Source organism: Mustelus asterias, chromosome 19 (genome assembly GCF_964213995.1).
Source record: "Mustelus asterias chromosome 19, sMusAst1.hap1.1, whole genome shotgun sequence".
In the NCBI taxonomy this organism is placed as follows: Eukaryota; Metazoa; Chordata; class Chondrichthyes; order Carcharhiniformes; family Triakidae; genus Mustelus; species Mustelus asterias.
In genome coordinates this window covers 58,948,419-58,971,015 of record NC_135819.1, presented here as the reverse complement: position 1 = coordinate 58,971,015, position 22,597 = coordinate 58,948,419, and the positions used below count along the sequence as shown (strand labels likewise).

The following is a 22,597-nucleotide window of genomic DNA, read 5'->3' as shown; positions in this document are numbered from 1 at the left end:
CCCAATTAACTTTTGAAAGTTCCTGCCTGATACCATCAAAATTGGCCTTGCCTCAATTTAGAATTTTAACTTTTGGGACAGACCTATCATTCTCCATAGCTATCTTAAAACTAATGGAATTATAGTCACTGGTCTAAAAGTGATCCCTTACTAACACTTCTGTCACCTGCCCTTCCTTATTTCCCAAGAGGTGGTCAAATTTTGCCCCCTCTCTCGTCGGGCCATCCACATACTGAATGAGAAATTCCTCCTGAATACACTCAACAAATTTCTCTCTATCCTATGGCTGTCCTGGTCAATGTTGGGAAAGTTAAAGTCCCCTATTATTACTACTATATTTTTCTTGGAGTTATTTGTAATCTCCTTATATATTTGTTCCTCAATTTTCCATTGACTATTTGGAGGTCTGTAGTACAATCCTATCCAAGTGATCTCTCCCCTTTCTTATTTCTCAGTCTTACCCATATAGACTCAATGGGCGAACCCTCAGAAATATCCCCTCTCCGTATTGCTGTGATGTTCTCCTTAAACAAAAACGTAACTCCCCCTCCTCTCTTACCTCTTGTTCCATCTTTCCTATAGCATCTGTACCCTGGAACATTGAGTTGCCGTCCTGTCCCTTCCTTAGCCATGTTTCAGTACTACCTATAATACTCCAGTCGCATGTGCCCATCCATGCCCTGAGTTCATCTGCCTTGCCCATCAGGCCTCTTGCATTGAAATAAATGCAGTTTAATCTAGATTTCCCTTGCTCTCTGCCCTGCTCTTGCCTGACCTGTCCAGTACTAAGATTACTGACACTGCCTTTACTATTTAACGTGCTCTCTTTAACTTCCATGCTGTCCTCAACTTTCTGTCTCCCTACTGCTTTGGGTCCCACTCCCCTGCCAAACCTTTTTAAACCTTCCCGAGTTGATGATTTAAGGGGCTGCTGTTAGAAAGCCCTATATGCCTGCGAGGAACCCTAGGAGCCCTAAATAAATCCAAGTAACTCAGCAGTTATGGGGCTCGCTGCCCAAGTTTACATGCTAACAGCTGCCAGAGAGATCACCACTGGGGTTCCCATGAGCTAATTGTGGTTAACTAGATGTTCAGGGTTCCAGTATAAGTTGGCTCCCCCAGAACTGTGGTCCTCAATAGCAGTAAACGTCTCAGCTTTCACCACTTTCAGGATCAGAAGATCTGGGCCACTATTTATTGCGGCACTGATGTGGAGTTTCCGGCGTTGGACGGGGTAGGCACAGTAAGTAGTCTCACAACACCAGGTTAAAGCCCAACTATAAACTAGCCCATGATCGAAAAAATAACATTTCAATACAGTGGTAATGATCTAATTGCACACCAACATTTATCGGATGAATATCCTCTTACTACTTTCTACTATACTGTTTTACAGTATATGGAGACAGTCACTGCCACATTCAGTCAAATATTCCTAAAGTCTTATTAGAGGTTGCAAATAACTTTATGTAGCTGTCATAGAATTACAGAATGATTAAAGCACAGAAGGAAGACATGCTGTGTCTCTGCCAGCGCTCAGCGAGAAAATTATCATTGATCATATCACATTTTAATCAAAGGAAAATGTTAATGTTCTGCTTTGTGTTGTAGCCTAAAGGGTTTTGTTAAAGTGTATCAGGTCATCAAAAATGAGAGAAACAAGTACGTTAATCTCATACAAAGTGCAGCACAGGTATCTGCAGAAATGCGAGAAAAGATCAAGATTCTACAAAATGAAATGGAAATTCTCAGGACGACTACGCTGCTCAAAGACAGGTAAACTCAAAATATGCAATCTAACCAACAGAATTGGATGTTCTGAGAAACCAGCTTACCCTGGAACCCCAAACCTCCAGTTCACCAGAAATGGCTCTGGAAAGCCCAACTGCTGATCCCACTTGGACATGTCAGCACATATACTTGGACTGTTTTTCCCAGATCTACCAAGCTTTTCCCAGATCTATGTTGATTTATTTAGGGCTGTTCCTAGCAGCGTAGATCTAGCTATATCGTTAAATCGGGAGGAATGTCTGCGCATGTCTGTCACTCCCACTGCTAAACAAACTGTATTGTGTATACAAAGTGCATAATTGTGCTTTGAAATGGAAAAAATAATATTTATTTATTTAACAAACAAAGATTAGTATGTGTTAACATGAATAATTTGTGGTCTCTACCTCTCATTCATTCATGGGACATGGGTGTCGCTGGCTGGGCCAACATTTATTTCTCATCCCTAGTTGCCTGAGGGCAGTTGAGAGTCAACCACATTGCTGTGGTTCTGGAGTCATATGTAGGCCAGATCAGGTCAGGACGGCAGATTTCCTTCCCTAAAGGACATTAATGAACCAGATGGGTTTTTTTGACAATCGACAATGGTTTCATGGTCATCAGTAGATTGGATTCAAACCCAGGTCCCCAGAACATTACCATGGACTGACAGTTTCTATATTACTTATAAATTTATAATTTTGATAATATTTGAATATCAGTACAAAAAGTCAAAAAAAAATATTATTTTTGACATTTATTACCACTTCCAAAATTATTTTAAATCTATTCGGTGTCCTTCGCTGATGTAACTCTTCCTTATGTGAAGTGTATGAAATAAGCTGTACTTCAAGTTTACTCAAATGAACCACAGAAAAGACCTACATGTTATTTAATGATTATCCTCAAGGAAGAAAAAGCACTAGCACTTTTCACATCCTAGAAACACCTCAAAGCTGTTCACATCCTGTTTATTGTTTTGAAATGTAGCAGCTATTTTGCACACAACACATAAACGTCAAAATAACTAATGACCAATTAATCTGTTTCTGGTGATAACAGAAAGGGGAATGTTGGATAGGACACTAGGATAATTTTACATTGTGGGACCTCTAACCTTCAGAAAAAGCAGACATAGTTGAAGACAATGGGCTAGAAGTTTGATGGCGTCCATTTTTCATACATCAAACAGATGCCTAAGAATCCAATATGTGAAAATACCCTCGGTAATGTTGCATACCTTAGTTCTTAGTTTTACCTGACACATATCTTATCATGGCAATATTAACCTGTATCCCAATGCAAAAATTATGTTACCTTGTATACATCAAAATGTAACTTATAGGCATTAGGAACTGAAGTGAACTTTTCCCACTGATTTAAAATTGGTCTCATATTATTTAACACTTTAATTGTTCATGTGTACCTTAAATGCTACTCAAAATAAATGAAGATATTCACCCGGTAACTTAATCCATTATCCACAACAGCCAACTGCAAAAATTCAAATTAAAGCACTCTAACAGCCATGTCATCAGAGATAGCCTGCGGAGGGCTATTTGCAAAATTGACCAAGTGCTTCGTGATTTGGGAGAAAAGAGAGAAGGCCAAAAGATAAAAATTGTCAAACTTAGTTCTCTGATTAACCAGGCTGAAGAAGAAATGATACAGCTACGCAAAAAATATGAGAATGTCGTTCAGGTTCGCAATGAAAGGTAATCTGTCAAAATGGTTGTTAATTATATATAAGTATTTACTTTTTAATTGTTTAAACAGAGATTGATCAGAAAAAGAGGAAGTTGACTGAAGAATGTAATGTGAAAGATATTTGCACCTTCTTGGCCATACCTGCTCAACGATCAAGTGATAGATTTGAAAAATTGACTTGCATTAGGATTGCTCTGCATAAAATTGAGACATCTCGATAAAAGGAAAAATTGTCAACAAAACAGGAACAAAGGGGATTTTGAAAAAGGAAATAATGTAGAAATGTATTATTGTTGTATGCATATCACTCACTTCCTCTTTCTCATTTACTACTACTTACAACTAGCATGTATTTTAATAGCATGTATTAACATATATTCTCTTGCTTACTATTCTAAGCAGAAAAGCAGCTGTGAGTATAAAGTGGTTTGTACTCACATCTCCTTTTTTGCTAAAATACTGAGCACAGAAAAATACATCTATACATTACAAGCTATATGCTTCCATCGTATGACAGTTTCAAATCTCTGAGGTAGGGGAGAGTTACAGATGTCCCAACATATTAATCACAATGATATTTCTTCACATTGCTATTCTCTGTTATTGATAATGTGCTGACAAGATCAGTTTCTCAGAAATGGCAAATTAAAAGCTGCACTTTGCTGCAAATATAGTAGTCAGTAATTAATTTCAGAGAAAAGCTGGCAGTTTCCTGTTTTTCATTATAAGAGGAATCCCCACTCCCACCACCAACGTCCCATACTTACAGAACAATTTTAAGTGAGAAAATGTTATTTAGCTTTGTTTTTCACTCTAAATGCAGTACCTCTAATAAACTAAATTATATTAAAATGGAAGCAGTATTAGGGTATAATATTACCTGAAATAGGTAATTACCTGAGGTTATTAACAGACAACAGAGCATAAAACATCATAGGGATGTTAATAAATTCTCTATTTTGCTAAATTCTCTGGCTGAATCTTTTTCTAAATCAATGGCTGGACAATTTGTGATTTGTAATGCAATATTCAGGATTTAAAGATTTTTAAAAATCTGTATTTTTAAAGATAACTTTTATAGATGGAAAAAATGTATCATGACTGGTGTGATTATCCTTAAAGAAAATATTTTTAAACTGTGTGTTGTACCCTTATTAGAATTACTGGTATTACTAAACCCCATGACAACATTGTGTGAGTTATTCAACAAGACACTGAAATATTCGGTATTCTCCTTCAATGTCAGCTAGTCTAGTATGTAAGCTGTATTTAACTCATTGTACTTGGGTGCAAGTAGGATAATTGATTGCAGAAGCTGGCATTCCCGATTCACTGTTCTCCGGATTTAAACAAAGTTTTACACATTTTTGAAATTCATGACACTAAGATGAGTGGCAGAGCAAAAAGTGTGCAGAGGACGCTGAAAGTCTGCAAAGGGATATAGATAGTCTAAGTGAGTGGGCAAGGGTCTGGCAGATGGAGTACAATGTTGGTAAATGTGAGGTCATCCATTTTGGTAGGAATAACAGCAAAATGGACTATTATTTAAATGGTAAAAAATTGCAGCATGCTGCTGTGCAGAGGGACCTGGGTGTCCTTGTGCAAGAATCACAAGGAGTTGGTTTGCAGGTGCAGCAGGTAATTAAGAAGGCAAATGGAATTTTATCCTTCATTGCTAGAGGGATGGAGTTTAAAAACAGCAAGGTTATGTTACAGCTGTATAAGGTGCTGGTGAGGCCACGCGTGGAGTACTGTGGACAGTTTTGGTCTCTTTATCTAAGAAAGGATATACTGGCACTAGAGGTGGTACAGAGGAGATTCACTAGGTTGATTCCGGAGTTGAGAGGGTTGGCTTATGAGGAGAGACTGAGTAGACTGGAGCGATACTCACTAGAATGCAGAAGAATGAGGGGAGACCTTGTAGAAACATATAAGATTATGAAGGGAATAGATAAGATAGAAGCAGGGAAGTTGTTTCCACTGGCAGGTGAAACCAGAACTAGGGAGCATGGCCTCAAAATAAGGGGGAGCGGATTTAGGACTGAGTTGAGGAGGAACTTCACACAAAGAGTTGTGAATTTGTGGAATTCCCTGGTCAGTGAAGCAGTTGAGGCTATCTCATTGAATGTTTTTAAGGCAAGGATAGATACATTTTTGAACAGTAAAGGAATTAAGGGCTATGATGAGTGGGCGGGTAAGTGGAGCTGAGTCCACGAAAAGATCAGCCATGATATTGAATGGCGGAGCAGGCTCGAGGGGCCAGATGGCCTACTCCTGCTCCTAGTTCTTGTGTTCTTATGTTCTTATGCTATAAGTGGGTTTAGATGTTTCAGTAAGATCAGGGAAGGTGGTAAAAGAGGGGGAGGTGTGGCATTGTTAGTCAAGGACAGTATTACAGTGGCAGAAAGGACGTTTGTTGAGGACTCGTCTACTGAGGTAGTATGGGCTGAGGTTAGAAACAGGAAAGGAGAGGTCACCTTGTTGGGAGTTTTCTATAGGCCTCCGAAAAGTTCCAGAGATGTAGAGGAAAGGATTGCAAAGATGATTCTGGATAGGAGCGAAAGTAACAGGGTAGTTGTTATGGGGGACTTTAACTTTACAAATATTGACTGGAAAAGCTATAGTTCGAGTACTTTAGATGGGTCAGTTTTTGTCCAATGTTTGCAGGAGGGCTTCCTGACACAGTATGTAGATAGGCCAACAAGAGGCGAGGCCACATTGGATTTGGTACTGGGTAATGAACCAGGCCAGGTCTTCGATTTGGAGGTAGGTGAACACTTTGGTGATAGTGACCACAATTCGGTTACGATACCGCAGGGCAAGAGTTATAGCTGGGGGAAAGGAAATTATGATGCGATTAGGCGAGATTTAGGATGCATAGGTTGGGGAAGGAAACTGCAGGGGATGGGCACAATTGAAATGTGGAGCTTGTTCAAGGAACAGCTACTGCGTGTCCTTGATAAGTATGTACCTGTCAGGCAGGCAGGAAGTGGTCGAGCAAGGGAACCGTGGTTTACTAAAGAAGTTGAATCTCTTGTGAAGAGGAAGAAGGAGACTTATGTAAAGATGAGACATGAAGGCTCAGTTAGGGCGCTTGAGAGTTACAAGTTAGCCAGGAAGGACCTAAAGAGAGAGCTAAGAAGAGCCAGGAGGGGACATGAGAAGTCTTTGGCAAGTAGGATCAAGGAAAACCCTAAAGCTTTCTATAGGTATGTCAGGAATAAAAGAATGACCAGGGTAAGATTAGGGCCAGTCAAGGACAGTAGTGGGGAGTTGTGCGTGGAGTCCGAAGAGATCGGAGAGGCGCTAAATGAATATTTTTCGTCAGTATTCACACAGGAAAAAGACAATGTTGTTGAGGAGAATACTGAGATACCGACTATTAGACTAGACGGGATTGAGGTTCATAAGGAGGAGGTGTTAGCAATTCTGGAAAGTGTGAAAATAGATAAGTCCCCTGGGGCGGATGGGATTTATCCTAGGATTCTCTGGGAGGCTAGGGAGGAGATTGCAGAGCCTTCGGCTTTGATCTTTATGTCATCATTGTCTACAGGAATAGTGCCAGAAGACTGGAGGATAGCAAATGTTGTCTCCTTGTTCAAGAAGGGGAGTAGAGACAACCCTGGTAATTATAGACCAGTGAGCCTTACCTCTGTTGTGGGCAAAGTTTTGGAAAGGATTATAAGAGATAGGATTTATAATCATCTAGAAAGGAACAATTTGATTAGGGATAGTCAACACTGTTTTGTGAAGGGTAGGTCGTGCCTCACAAACCTTATTGAGTTCTTTGAGAAGATGACCAAAGAGGTGGATAAGGGTAAAGCAGTTGATGTGGTGTATATGGATTTCAGTAAAGCGTTTGACAAGGTTCCCCACGGTAAGCTATTGCAGAAAATACGGAGGCATGGGATTGAGGGTGATTTAGCGGTTTGGATCAGAAATTGGCTAGCTGTAAGAAGACAGAGGGTGGTGGTTGATGGGAAATGTTCATTCTGGAGTTCAGTTACTAGTGGTGTGCCGCAAGGATCTGTTTTGAGGCCACTGCTCTTTGTCTTTTTATAAATGACCTGGATGAGGGCGTAGAAGGATGGGTTAGTAAATTTGCGGATGACACTAAAGTCAGTGGAGTTGTGGACAGTGCGGAAGGATGTTGTAGGTTACAGAGGGACATAGATAAGCTGCAGAGCTGGGCTGAGAGGTGGCAAATGGAGTTTAATGCGGAAAAGTGTGAGGTGATTCACTTTGGAAGGAGTAACAGGAATACAGAATACTGGGCTAATGGTAAGATACTTGGTAGTGTGGATGAGCAGAGAGATCTCGGTGTCCATGTGCATAGATCCCTGAAAGTTGGCACCCAGGTTGATAGGGTTGTTAAGAAGGCGTACGGTGTGTTAGCTTTTATTGGTAGTGGGATTGAGTTTCGGAGCCAGGAGGTCATGTTGCAGCTGTACAAAACTCTGGTGCGGCCGCACTTGAAGTATTGCATACAGTTCTGGTCGCCGCATTATAGGAAAGATGTGGAAGTGTTGGAAAGGGTGCAGAGGAGATTTACCAGGATGTTGCCTGGTATGGTGGGAAGGTCTTATGAGGAAAGGCTGAGGGACTTGAGGCTGTTTTCGTTAGAGAGAAGAAGGTTAAGAGGTGACTTAATAGAGGCATATAAGATGATCAGAGGATTAGATAAGGTGGACAGTGAGAGCCTTTTTCCTCAGATGGTGATGGCTAGCACGAGGGGACATAGCTTTAAATTGAGGGGTGATAGATATAGGACAGATGTCAGAGGTAGGTTCTTTACTCAGAGAGTAGTAAAGGCGTGGGATGCCCTGCCTGCAACAGTAGTGGACTTGCCAACATTAAGGGCATTTAAATGGTCCTTGGATAAACATATGGATGATATTGGAATAGTGTAGGTTAGATGGGCTTTAGATTGGTTTCACAACATTGAGGGTCGAAGGGCCTGTACTGCGCTGCAATGTTCTAATGTTCTAAGTCTCATTACTCCTCAAACACAATGGAGATTCATGATAGCAGCATGCTATCATGCTGAATCCTATGATTTGGCTGAGCTTTTCGCTGTATCGTTGCTCACATGTAAGATAGGTCCGATAATGTTCAAGTGGCCTGGTTTCTTATAAATGTATAGCATTCTCATTTGTGATTGGAAAAGTTTGCATTATATTTTATGCACATAATGAAACCTGTCCAAATGGACATCTGGAAAAAACTGTAATTAATTGAGACATTCAAATAACTTGCATGGTAAAATATACAAGACACACTCGGAGATAAGGGACAGCCTTCAATATACCAAGCCCTTTTAGACTAGTCACAAGGTGGTAGAGGATTTTGCGGAAGAGATGTCCACGATGAAATGGGAAGATTTTTACCCAGAGTCCATCGTGTCAGAGAAACTGCTCTATCCCTAGGATCAAATCCTTGTGTAGGTCTATCTCAAGGATAGAACAATTTCTATGTTGCTATAAAGAACTCCCCATATGACAAGAGCGTTTCTGGTGGATTTAAATATTTTAAGCACTGTATTATATCTAAATATATGAATATTTTTTCATTATGAAAATGATGAAAAAAAATTCCATTCTGTAACAAACAAAATAAGAGGTTTTGGAACTGTTACTTGAGTCTTAAGGCAGCTTGTGAAGTTCAGTAGAGTGGGACTTTCTCCCCCCCATTATGTAGTTTCCAGCGGTGGGTTTACAGGATTTTACATACCCGCCCCACACCCTCTGCTGCCAGAGAATGTACCACGGGGCGTTGTCATCGGTGGGACCAGCTGATCCTGCCGGCAGGAAGGGCCAGAAAATTTTAGCACACAACTATCTGCTAAACCACATATTGACTGGATTTCTCCAGGCGTTCACACCTTGCCACCACTGCAGGCAAAGACAGAGAATTTGGCGCTCAGCCAAGTCTCCATTCACTGCAACGGGACCAGAGAATCTCGCTGGTGTGAACGGCTGGAGAATTCCAGCCATTATCTGTAAGCAATGCCACTAGTATCTGCCAATATTAAGAAAATAAATATTCTTCTAAAAAATGTTTGTGAGCAATTCCACAAAAGACTATGTTGTTTCCGTGCATTTTACTACTTTATTCAGAATGTGACAAACTGGTATCTAGTTATTTTGAGTTAACTAAAGGATCTGTAACTAAACAACTGCACAAAGGACAAGTGGAAATGAGAAAACAATAATCTGATGCAGTGTTTGTGTCTTATTGTTTATAGAGGAATACGTTTGATTGAAAGGGAAGAGGAAGTTTGTATTTTCTATGAGAAACTAAGCATTCAGGATTCATTGAATAGTAATGGAGATGTGGAATTGCACAGTATGGAGGATGAAATACGATTCTTGAATATTCAACTGTCAGAGGAAAAGAGACAGATTGAAAAGGTTCGCAAAGATGTGCCAAGCAAACAAGAAATGGAGTCAAACTTGATCATGTTACAGAAAAAGGTAAGAAAAGAACAAAATCCGTAGTTTGTTCCTTGTTACTGAAAAGGACAAACTTATTTGAAGACATTATAAATAGATAGCATAGACGGTGAAATATTTAAATTTTTCAAAAGGCCTCAGACAAATTTCAAAATTAATGGCTTACTCATAAAACTACTGGAACTCAAGTTAGGTGCCAGGTTTAAAAAGTACAAAGCAGAGTTCGCAAGAAGATGTCGTGAAAGATTGAGGGGTGTGTTGAATAATCTCTGGTGGGATAGAGTTATCAAAGAAAAAGAGCTGGAAGTTGTCACAATGCATTCATCAGTCATAAGTCAATGCTACCTAAGCTCTTCAAGCATCGCAAGATATCTCAAAGCCTCTCCCCCACTAAGCCCCACCCCCTTTTACCATGTGCCAACCCACTAAGAGTTGTACAAGTAGCAACAGAGGACTCCAACAACGAGGAACACAGAACTATCAGACTGGCCATCAAATGAGCAATTGGAATCTTAAAAGGCTGATTTTGCTGACTTAATGAGTCAGAAGGACCTCTACATTATTCTGAAGCCTATGTGTTTGGCTTAGTTGAACTTTGCTATACAATATGCAGATCTGTAATCCAAAAAGATGGCCATGGACATTCTTGCCTTGGAAGTAGAACTACATGGAAGAAAACATCAGGATGGTCATCAGTAGAGGACCCCCTCAATGACTGCTAGGGCTACCAATCCTCCATGATTCATTGAATAGAATCCCTACAGTGGAGGAGGCAGCCATTCAACCCATTGAGTCTGCACCGACTCTCCAACCATCTCCAGGAATTCATGATTATTCTCCTCGGCACTGTTGCGAGCAATTCAGGAGGCACATCATTGGGGAATTCCCTAAATTTAATTTCCTTTGAACAATTTATTTATTAGAAATATATTGGAGATAGTGACAAAGCTGTTTTACTGGGTGGAGTGATTGGATTCATAGGGATGTGTGCCAAAACCTCAATAGATACACTAGAGTTGGCAACCCTAATGATTGCTGCAATGGGAATTAGTTCACAATTGGTCAGTTTATTCTTCTCTTCTATTGAACAGTCTATATTGTCATTGCTGCCTTAACTTCCTCAAAGGACAATTTTTTCAAACTAATTTTCATGCTTGAATATCACATCAGATTTATTGACTCCTACATGACTACGTCTTTAATGGGAAAAACTTGCTTTCATGTAGTACTTATATAATGGATTTCATCATCTCAGGACAAGACTGTGGGGGGAATTTTACCATTTTGAGTCTAAGTGCTGGATCTGGGCGTCAAATAGATCCACGCCTGGAATCCTCTTTCCAGCGCGCCCATACGCGTTTTGCCGGCTCCGGCCCGATCCGCGCTATGTGCGGGGCTTAGCGCTGGCCGACCAATCGGAGCTCTGAACCGTGCATGCGCAGTTTGAAAAAAATCTGACAGCGCGCCTGGGCGCGAAAAAATAAGCAGAGAGCGGCTCTCTGACGTTCATCCTCTGGTCGGGTGGGGGGGCGGGAGGGGTGACGTATCATCCCCTGGGGGTGGGGGGGGGGGGAGGAGAGGGGGTGTGACGTCTCATCCTCTGGTCGGGGGGGGGGGTTCCGCTGCCTGTATGCGGCCGATCCCTCCTGGCACCATCACTGGTACACTACCAGCCACAGCCATCTCTCCCGCTCTCTCGCACCTGCAGGGAAGAGTAATCTGTGGCTGGTAGTGTACCAGTGATGGTGCCAGGAGGGATCGGCCGCAGATAGGAAGCGGAGCCCCCCTGACCAGAGGATGAGACGTCACACCCCCTCTCCTCCCCCCCCAACCACCCAGAGGATGAGACGTCACACCCCCTCTCCTCCTCCCGCCCCGACCAGAGGATGACCTGGGTCAGGGAGCCGTTGCAGTCTCTGACCCCCCTCTTCAGAGGCTGCAGCGGCGACTTCAGACTTTTATTTTGCAGGTCGGTAACAGCGCGGACGCGGATCGGGCCAGAAGACGGTAAAGTGGGATTTGGCGGTAGAGTTGGGTGCGCAGTTCATTAAGTCGCTTTAAATGCATGCAATGCATTTAAATCGTCGGGCTGCCCAATTCGGGCGCGCGCTGGACCCGCGCCCAAATCGGGTGTCGGTAAAGCCACAATCTGCTCTGAATCGGGTGCAGATCACGGTATAGGCCCGACGCCCAACTTTACCGCGATTTCACGCCCGTTTTGGTTTTGGTAAAATCAGGCCCAAAGTGTTTCACTTCCAATTAAGTACTTTTGAAGTATCGGTTTAGGCTCAAATCCGACGGCTGGTATCTGGCAGCTGATGCAGATTTACCTGGTAGTCTCACCTTGTTAAGGTTGTTGTCCTGTGGTCATGAAAGCCCTTAAGTAGTGGAATCTTTTCATTTTGTTGTATGGCTCTTAATTTTAGAGGATGAAAAGTGTGCAAATGCCTAGAGTCTCAAAAATTAAAGGAAGAGGGGTTGGTGCATTACCTCACCTACACAACTCAAATGACTGGAAGTTTTGTGACACTAGTCAGCTTTTGTACGAGTGAAAATTACTATTCAGTGCAATACTCATATAGCATCATGGATCATAGTGGCACTTTGAACTGTCTGATCATATTTGACATTTTCTTTTGCCCTTTCTGCCACAATATGATTCTGTTCTGTAGACTTTGTGTAAGTACAGTTCCTGTGTGTGTGAGTCACAATTGTTTAAATGGTCAAGTTCAGCATAGCAAAAAAATGCATATTATTTTGCAAGATTTGGTTTGGAAGTTGTAATGTATTGGCTTAATCTCAGAGTAAGAAATCTTGTAATGGTGAGAATCCAAATTATTTTGCTCTCCTTTAAGTAAAATAGTTTGCCAAATTGCTCATTTGAAATGGAATAATTCTAGTTCATTTTGTAAAAAAAAATCGAGAATTTCTCCAGGGTTTTTAACCAATCTTATGCCAAAGTTCCAGTGGGTAGATTAGAAACCCCATGGACCAGACTGTGTAAAATCACTGTTGGAGAAACATGCTCATTTGCAAGTAATAATTCTATATGTAAAGTTAATATCCAGCTAGAGGGACTGACCTTAACCTTACTTGCTCAACAGAAAATGAGCAAATAGGCGTTTGAAATAGCAATATAGTCCTGTGAAAGTCAGGCAGGGATATTGTGAATGCATGTTAATCAGGATCTTATACAATTCTGCATGACTCTTCAAACAGACTCGAAACGTTGGCACTATTCTCTCTCCATAGATGCTGTCAGACCTGCTGAGATTTTCCAGCATTTTGTTTTTGTTTCAGATGCCAACATCTGCAGTAATGTGCCTTTATCTTGTCATACAGTGATCATTTTACATTAAATCATAGAAGTCCTGCTTCACACCTACCAGTCAGCACAACCCAGTGAGATTGGTCTCTCTGACCTATTATTTATAGGGGCACGAAACTGCAGATACTTGGTTCACAGGATATCTGTTCTATTATGCAACCAGCACAAGCAGCAGTTGCGTCTACTAGAAGGGAACAGGTGAAGGAAGCTTCTCATAGGGCCATAATCAGCATATATGGTATAGAAACTTAGTTCCTGGACCTATACAAAGAACAATGTTTCAGGAGGCTGAGCTTCTCCAGACATGTCGTTTCAGACCTTTGCATCCTCTAGAACATAAGAAATAGGAGCAGTAGGCCATATGGTCCCTTGATCTGCTCCGCAATTCAATAAAGTCATGGCTGATCCAATTGTGACCTTAACCCCACTTTTCTGCCTGCCCTCCATAACCCTTTATGCCTTGCATGTCATATGTGTGCCCTAACAGCCTTGAATGTATTCAATGACCCAGCCTTCATTGCACTCTAAGAACCTGGTTATACTTTTTGTGCCTGGCTCTTTTTAGTCTGTTACCTAGAGTTCAGTCGCATCTCCTAGTCTGTAATACACAGACATATTAAGCTGATCACAAATGCACTGTTTGGCAGGTCTAACTAAAACATGATCTTCCTCACTGATCTCAACAATCAACAGGAGACAGATTAGGAATTTAAAGCAACGGCTGACTTTCCTTAAGCTCCACAGCAGCACTCAGGTGCAGCACTCGCACTGCCATCAGGATATCAGAACACAAAAATAACTTGTATTTATATTGGAATTTTAACATAGTAAAATATCCCTAGGTGCTTCACATGAAAGTTAAACAAACTTTGACACCGGGCCGCGACAGGCCGTTTATAGGGCTGATGACCAAAAGCTTGGTCCAAAAAGTAGGTTTTAAGTAGTCTTAAAAGAGGAAAGAGATATCATTTTTAAGGCAGGGGAATGAGTAGGTCATACTGCTGACATCTCTTGCTGCAATGTTTTGAGGTGGCTGTCCCTCTTCTGTTGCTTTTTGTATTCACCTTGTTTTCCTCATCTAGTGAGAATTGCTGCTGCTGTTCCCCCTCCAAATGCAAGACCCTGCTGCAGGCTGCCTCCACATCTATTGAGATTCTTGAATGTTCTACCTGAGCAGCTCTCTGTTGTGTTCAATAACTATCCTGATTGCCCCCTCCCCTCCAACTTTGGTTATAAATGTGTTGCATTCATTGTTGGGTTCCAGAGGAATTTCTTTAGCTACAGGGAATATGCCTTGTTCATCAACAGTCTTACAGGAGCGGTTGAATATTGAGGGAATCATACACTGTCACAGAATAAATTTATCATGACAGCTTCTTATTCACCCTGCACAAACTTGCATGATTCTATTTCTGTGATCAGCCACTACCTAGCAACTTATATGAAAGGAAGTGAAAATACATATAACTAACTGCAACCAGTTAGTTATATTGAAAGCTTCTTTTGTAGGGTCATCTTTCTAAATGCAAAAGCAACAAAAAACAGTCAATTAACAAAAAACAGTAATAATGTGCCGTGATGCAGAGTAGGCAAGTATGTTGTAGTTCTGAAAGTCTCCATTTGTCTAAAAGAGTTTCTGAGAACATGCAGTCTTAGTCAAGTTGTACAGGTTCAGAAGGGATTAGTGGCACGCTGTTTTGTCTTTATACAAAAAATAGCGAATCTTATCTTCGCAGGCTTGTTCAGGCTATTAAACAGTTTCCTTCTCTGGCCTCTTGACTTTTGGATACAGCAGTAAATAATCACAAAGTCAACTCCTCCCAAATTGAGTACAGATCTCTGGCAAGGTACCCCTGGACACCCAAGCAAGACAATCCTAATTTTATTTCAGTGTAGGACAAAAAATATATCTTAATGCTGCCAATTTCACAATTGAGTGCATGCTTCTCTGCTGATGTATTTGGAAAGCCTCTTAACTTAGAGATGGAATCCAGACTGCCACTTGAAATTAAAGGGCCAGCTTTTCACAAAATATGGTCAGAGTTTTTAATATATTTCTCTGTCGCATTTGTTTTTGTTCCTAAAGATAAAACATATTGCCACTGAAATTCTGACAGAATATGGTGCCTCTGGAATTAAGGTGGATCGTTTAGCCACCACGATGCTTCAGTCTTGGTCCAGTGTTAAATTATGGAATCAAGTAATTAGAATTTGGAGAAGTGTGTAAATTCTGCCTGTGATTCGTCAGATACTATGGAGCAATGGTTGAAAATAATAAATGAACTGGACCTAGGGTCCAAAATTGTTGGGGTGGAATCAGATTGGATAAAATAGAGATGGGAAAAGCAGAGATCTGCATGTCAAGAAAACATAATGGTGGCAATTTTGCACCCATGTTCGCCGTTCACTATCAGCACAACTGGCAACATTTGGTGCCTGTATTAGCTTCTTTTAATGCAGATGAGAATGACCTTTCCCGATTACTGATCAGGCCCCAACCTGCCAGTGTGATGGCAGAATCTATGCCCCCAGAGTGCCAGAGAATCTGGAGAGAAAACTCAGCTGAGCAGCTGGAGAGAGATATGCCTGTTCCCTTGCCCCAGCCAACACTCTGTGCACAGAGTGCAAGAAGCCACCCAATATCTAAGCTGCTTATGGGGGAAATGGCAGCACTGAGGAAGTAGCCATTCTAACAAAGAATGACAGTCAAATTGAAAAAAGAGCCACAGACCTCAGAGTCTAACTTGGAAGCCCACCTCACAGAAATATGGGCTTTTTGGTACTAGGAATAGGAAACCTGTCAACAATGCAACTTGCACAACGGGGGGAAGTGACTGTAGCAGTATTTACTACTTCAGTGTCTCCCAGGATTGCTCTATAGTGTTGCAAGTTCAATTACATCACTAACATGGTCACAATAAACCACCACTTCCCCAATTTCTTTTTACATAGAATCCCTACAGTGCAGAAGGAGGCCATTCGACCCATCGAGTCTGCACCGACCACAATCCCACCCAGGCCTTATTCCCGTATGCATGTCATTCCTTTGTTCAGTATCTGCAGAATACTTTGGAATTGTACTCTGAACCTTTGATTCTTTCTCCCATTCTGTATCACCTGGTACTTTCACATTCTACCTTCTTGTATGATGTGCATGCTTGATAACACCTCTCCAATTGTTCATTTCCTGATTTATCTCTCAAATATTTGATATGTCAAATTGTCATAATATGTCCTGCCAAAGCAATATGCATGTCTCTCACAGGAAATGTAGATATAAACTTCAGAACAGATTTTAGTTAGTTCCTGCAACCCCCCCCCCCCCCCGCCCCCCACTCCAACCCCGCACACATGCATGCATGCACTCGGCATGATTCAACCTCTAATCCTAGATGAAACAGGAGTCCTGGAGATCCTGGGTAGCCATGTGGTTGAACCTATCACGGAAAGAAATGTAAAACACCGTTTACAGTTGGAGGTTTGTCTGGACCACCTAGAGTTTGTGTTTGTTATGGTTCTGGCACAGAGTAGCAAGTCACATTGTTGAGCAACTCCAAAGCTACTGTTACAGCAGCTGAACAACAAGATTATGTCTCAGCGTTTTGAGTTTTGCTAAACAGCCCAAGCTAGTAGCCTTGAGCAGCAGAGGGAGGAAGATGGTGGTCTTCCGCTTCTAACCGCTTCTAAGGTGTGTTGTTCACCTACATCACTCACCAGCTCAGAAAGGTCCACAATGGGGCAGATAAAGATGGAACTAACAAGAACTTTTCACTGGGTGAGACAAAACACACGAGAGGACCAAAGGTGAAAGAATGATTTGACATTGAGGATATGAAACTCTTTGTCAGTTAGTCATGGACTCCAGAGTTTGATGCTTCAGAACTCTGTTCCTGGATGAGCGATGCACTCAATGGGGATGCTGAGGAACATGTTGGAGAACCTGAGATAGATGTCAGGATTTACAGTGGAGTCCTGTGCTCAGATAGAAGATGGATATGACACTCTGTAGAGCTAACCTGGACCAAATGGCGCCACCAGGAACATCTGGATCTGTCTCCCTGTCAGAGAAGCCTCCAGATAAAACAGTGCATCCAATTTGGATGTTTTTATCACTAACCGTTTTATTAAGGCGCCATTTGGAAAGAACATTAGCAACCCTCTTTTGAGAGATTTAAAACACCTCTCCTCACAGCCTGTGGGTTCTTACTACTTTTGCATCTTCTTTCCCCCTAATCAGTGGGCATTTAAATCCAGGACCAGTACAGTTGGCATGGATATAGTCCATCTGCATGATGTCATCCTCTCTCCTATTGACCGTGCATGTTACTTTACCAGAGAAACTCTTGCCTTGGTGACACTATCCAGAACTAGGATTTCTAGTCACATGCTGGAGTTCCATAGTGCTATTTGAAGAAATAAAGAGGAAGTTCATTGAGCATTCCCTCAACCAACACCCTGAGACACTGATCAACCAATCTTTCATAAAAGCAAAAGAATGAAAATACTGGAAATCTGAAATAAAAACAGAAAATACTGGAAAAACGCAGCTGATCTGGCAGTATCTGTGGAGAGAGAAACAGAGTTAACATTTTAATGCTCTGCTAGTAACACATTACGTTATTTTACCATTATGCCACAACCAACACACTGCCATTAACACTTCCTTTGTCTTGTGCCCAAAAAACCCTTGTCTAATCTCTCACCCATCTACTTTGCTCCACCCCGTCTTAAACAGTATAAAATCCAGCACATTAATCCCTCTCTTTAACTCTGAAGAAGATTCATACTGGCTGGAATTCTCTGGTTCCGCTCCACTGCCAGAGAAGATGGAGAATTTGGCGCTCAGCCATATCTCTGTTCACTGCAGTGGGATGGGAGAAACTCACTGGCATGAATGGCAGGAGAATCCCACCCACAGACTTGAAATCCTGCTCCTTTCTCCACAGGTGCTTCCAGACCTGCTGAGCTATTCCAGAATTTCTGCTTTCATAACCAATCTTTCATATCGTTGTGTGTATAAATTGGATGCCACATTAGCACCTATTCATAGAATCCCTAGTGTGGAAGGGGGCCATTCAGCCCATCAAGTCTGCACCGAGTCTCTGACAGAGCATCTTACCTAGGTCCTCTCCCCCACCCTATTCCCTTAGCCCCACACATTTCCCATGGCTAATCCATCTAACCTACACATCTTGGGACACTAAGGACAAATTACCATGACCAATTTACCTAACCTGCACATCTTTGGACTGTGGGAGGAACCAAGAGCACCCAGAGGAAACCCACGCAGACACGGAGAGAACGTGCAAACTCCGCACAGACAGCGACCCAAGCCGGGAATCAAACCCGGGTCCATGGCGCTGTGAGGCAGCAATGCTAACCATTGTGCGACCCAACAATAGTATCCACCATTAAGTAATTAATGCATTGTAAGGTGCTTTGGGCATCCTTAGGACATAAAATGTGTGATTCTCCATCATACATAACCCTTCTTGTGGCAAGGAAACTCAGAAAATTCTGCTCAGGATTGGTGAGGAGGCATGAATTTAGGCTTTTGAAGTTGAGTTAATCACAGGATTTAACCTGGAATTAGATGAGCATGTGATTAAAGGGTATGGGGAAAGAGCAAGAAATAAGATGAAAGCAAATAACTCTGATGTGGAACTAGCACTGACACAAGCACAAGTTATAAAGCCTCTTCTGTGCTGAAAAAGCTGATTCTTCATTCAACAGGAACAGAGAAGGAGAGGCAAATCTTTCACTCCTCTATATTCCAGCATTCTTCTCCTGAGTTGGGGAGTGCTGGGGTACAATATCATAAAATTGTGCAGTCCCAACTGATGCTTTTCCATTTGTTAACATTTGGAACATCTTAGGCTAGGAGAGCAGAATTTTACTTTTTCAGTGCAAGGCAAGAGTGGTGCAGCAATATCTTCATCAATTTATTCCAATATGCACTTGCACATCAAAATCAAGAGATACTAATTAGGCAATAAAGCATTGTTAATATCTATGGTATACTAAATGCAATGTATTATTAAAATCATATATTAAATGACTTGATTTTAATGAACATGGTTATAAATCATGAAGGGATGTTTGAAAAATTAATTAATGTTTGAAGTTACCTTGGTTGGGGTTGTATCTACAGGGACAATGTAATAACCTCGCCAAGGCCAGTCCTCTGGTATAACACTGCTTAATTAAAACAAAGGAAAGGCGGTGTCCATGGTTTACAGCAAATCAAGGCCTGTGCTCTGGACCTACACCACCCCGGTCCAGGCTGTGAGTGCAGGTCTGAAACTCCCACTTCTGCTCACTCAATGAGGGGGGATCATATTGAAACTTACAGGAGACTGCGAGGCCTGGTTAGAGTGGACGTGGAGAGGATGTTTCCACTAGAAGGAAAAACTAGAACCAGAGGGCACAACCTCAGGCTAAAGGGACGAACCTTTAAAACAGAGATGAGGAGGAATTTCTTCAGCCAGAGAGTGGTGAATCTGTGGAACTCTTTGCCGCAGAAGGCTTTGGAGGCTAGGTCTTTGAGTGTCTTTAAGACAGAGATTGATAGGTTTTTGATTAATAAGGGGATCAAGAGTTATGGGGAAAAGGCGGGAGAATGGGGATGAGAAAAAAATCAGCCATGATTGAATGGTGGAGCAGACTCAATGGGCCGAGTGGCCTAATTCTGCTCCCTATGTATTATGGTCTTATGGTCTAATAGGGTAACTCTTAATCCACAAAGCCCACAGGAAGATCTATCAATTATGCCCATGTCCTTCATGGCCGCTATAACAGACACTTTCCAGTTTGTTCTGTTTAGTAATTGTCTTTGTATTTTCGTAAGCAAATTCAGTTGGCACCAGTTCAAAACTTAGCCTGGACATTTTGATTATTGTCTATAAGAAACGGTTACATCTTGTATATAGTTTTATCGTTTGTTCGATCCAAATGTTAATTTTTCCTCTTTTCTCTCAACTACTTTCAGCTTGCAATGTATCAGGACAATGTCCAGAGTCTTGAGAAGACCTTAGTGGACCCGTTAAGTGAGAACAGATCAAGATTACTGGGAGGAGATGATCCATCATTTGATGAACTAACTAAAAGAATAGATGAGGTAACGAGCAAATCCTTGAAGTTTATATTGCTTTGGTCATTCAGGTTGTGATGTACAAAACATCATCACCTCTTGAACTCAAAGATCATCCCAATGCGGGCAATTCAAAGCACACATTATTGGTGTGGGAAACTAGGCTGAGTTTGCTTGATAAAACTAACATTTCAATGTAGGTTAGATTTAGAATAAGGTGAATTAGGTCTGATTCTGTAATTCTTGGGATAAGGACTCTGAGCGTGCAGTGTGCACCTACGTATTGCAATGTTATCAATTCAATTTCAGAACAAAAACCCTGAAAAATATAAGAAATAGAACTGTATTGAACCTTGACATTTTTGGAATGCAACAATCTTCTTAAATTCTGTGCATTGTTATGTTCCTTTGTAAAGATGGCTTAATTCTTAAATAAAAAGACATGTAAAATATAGACATTCAAATTTCAGAGCTGTTTAATTTATTTAAAAATACTAATATGCCCATAAATGCTAGTTGGAAAATCCTGTTTGAAACGATTAAAATAATCACCCAGCTGGTAAACATTGTGTTGAAAGAGCTTTTACATTTCGACACCTTCTTTCACAATCATACTATGGAGCAACTTGATGGTTTATTTCTATCTTTTTTGTCATTTGTTTTCTTATTTTGTCCCTGAATTCTGTGCATGGAGTTTGCATGTTCTCCCCGTGTCTGCATGGGTTTTCGCTGGGTGCTCCGGTTTTCTCCCCCCCCCCCTCCCCCTCCCCCCCAAGGTCTGAAAGTCGTGCTGATTAGGTGCATTGACCATGCTGAATTCTCCCTCCGTGTACCCAAACAGGTGCCGGAGCGTGGCGACTGGGGGATTTTCACAGTAACTTCATTGCAGTGTTAATGTGTAAGTCTACTTGTGACATTAATAAATACATTTTTTTTAAATTAAAAAAGAACTGGGGATTCTGTCTGCCTTCTCAATGAACACCTTAGATGGGAAGAATCACCATGATAGAAATCATGGGCACAGATTTGCACCATGAAAACCAGTGGTTCAGCAATGTTGGAACTTGAAAGCATTGAACTGTCGTATTTGTAAAAGGGTGGGTGCCTCCATCAACATTTCCTTTCAACATTGGGTGCCTCCACCCCAAAGGTCTGGTTTCCAGAGGTGCTCCCTCTCCCCTAGGCCTCTCCACCAACACCCCCGCAGCCGCCTCAGCCTAAACCGCAGGCCTCACCTCCCCTCCTTACTCTGAGACCCCCCACACTCACATAGTCCTGGTTTCCTGGGATTAGACTCTGAGGACTGCTTGCATTCACAGTCCACTGCAGCTTCTGGCACTGCTGGGTATCGAGACCAGCCAGCCAATCAGATTGGCTGGCGGCTCTTGGAGGCGGGACGTCCTCCTGAGTGAGGGGCAGAAGTCCTATGTCCTGTCAACTGACGATCATCGGAGCTGCCTGTATGGGCAGTCAGCATTCGCTGCCAACTCCAATGATGGGAACGAGAAAGTCCACCATCTCAAAAATTCTTGGCAAGTAGCTATTTTGTATTAGTATAAACAGCTGAGGTTAAGCTAGCTGGATGATTTAGTGGTTTGTATTACACCAATCAAAATTACAATGCCCATCTACATCTACTCTTGTTAATAAAGTTCAGCTGCTGTCTAAAACATGTAAAAGATCACAAATATTTTTCTGGCAACTCCAAGCCTAGTCAGAAATTACACGTTCCTGCTAATTGAAAACAATGCCTTTTTTATATGCTTTGTAAAACATTTTCCCATAGTGTTTTATGAATACAGGCATCAATGGCATATGTTTGGCAAATGTTATGGCATTATTATTTAAGGAATTGTCTCAGCATGGAGCTGATCATATGAAGAGGACCCAGTTTGTACATACAGGGTTAATGTAGGACTGGATAGAGTACTGCCCACACAGTGATGTAAGAGAGCACATGACACACACCCAGAGTCATTCGAGTGCTGAACTGAACTGTGTCTACCAGCAAGCATGGAGATAGCTCCGAGCTTGTATCCTTTACTGTATATTTGTATATAGTTTTAAGAGTCAATTAAGAATTACCATTAATCTACGTATGATTACAAAGACTTTTTTTACCTATATATGGCTACAAAGACTCCTTTAAACCTACCGAGTATAACCAACACCCTACAACAAAGCTCACCACACCATGCTGCTGTGACACTCTTTCCCCAAATAAGGAAACTATCAATTCCATTTATCTAC

General features: G+C 41.6%; 1 protein-coding gene across 5 annotated transcripts in view; it reads left to right on the top strand.

Annotated features, from left to right (window-relative positions):
- The window catches only part of ccdc146 (coiled-coil domain containing 146), a 127,390-nt gene that overhangs the window by 90,478 nt on the left and 14,315 nt on the right, over window positions 1-22,597 (top strand). For all 5 annotated transcript variants that reach the window (XM_078235599.1, XM_078235600.1, XM_078235602.1 and 2 more), the window contains 4 exons: window positions 1,612-1,776; window positions 3,261-3,485; window positions 9,722-9,950; window positions 20,246-20,374. In XM_078235599.1, coding sequence (XP_078091725.1) covers window positions 1,612-1,776; window positions 3,261-3,485; window positions 9,722-9,950; window positions 20,246-20,374 — 748 coding nt within the window. The remainder of the gene's footprint in view (window positions 1-1,611; window positions 1,777-3,260; window positions 3,486-9,721; window positions 9,951-20,245; window positions 20,375-22,597) is intronic.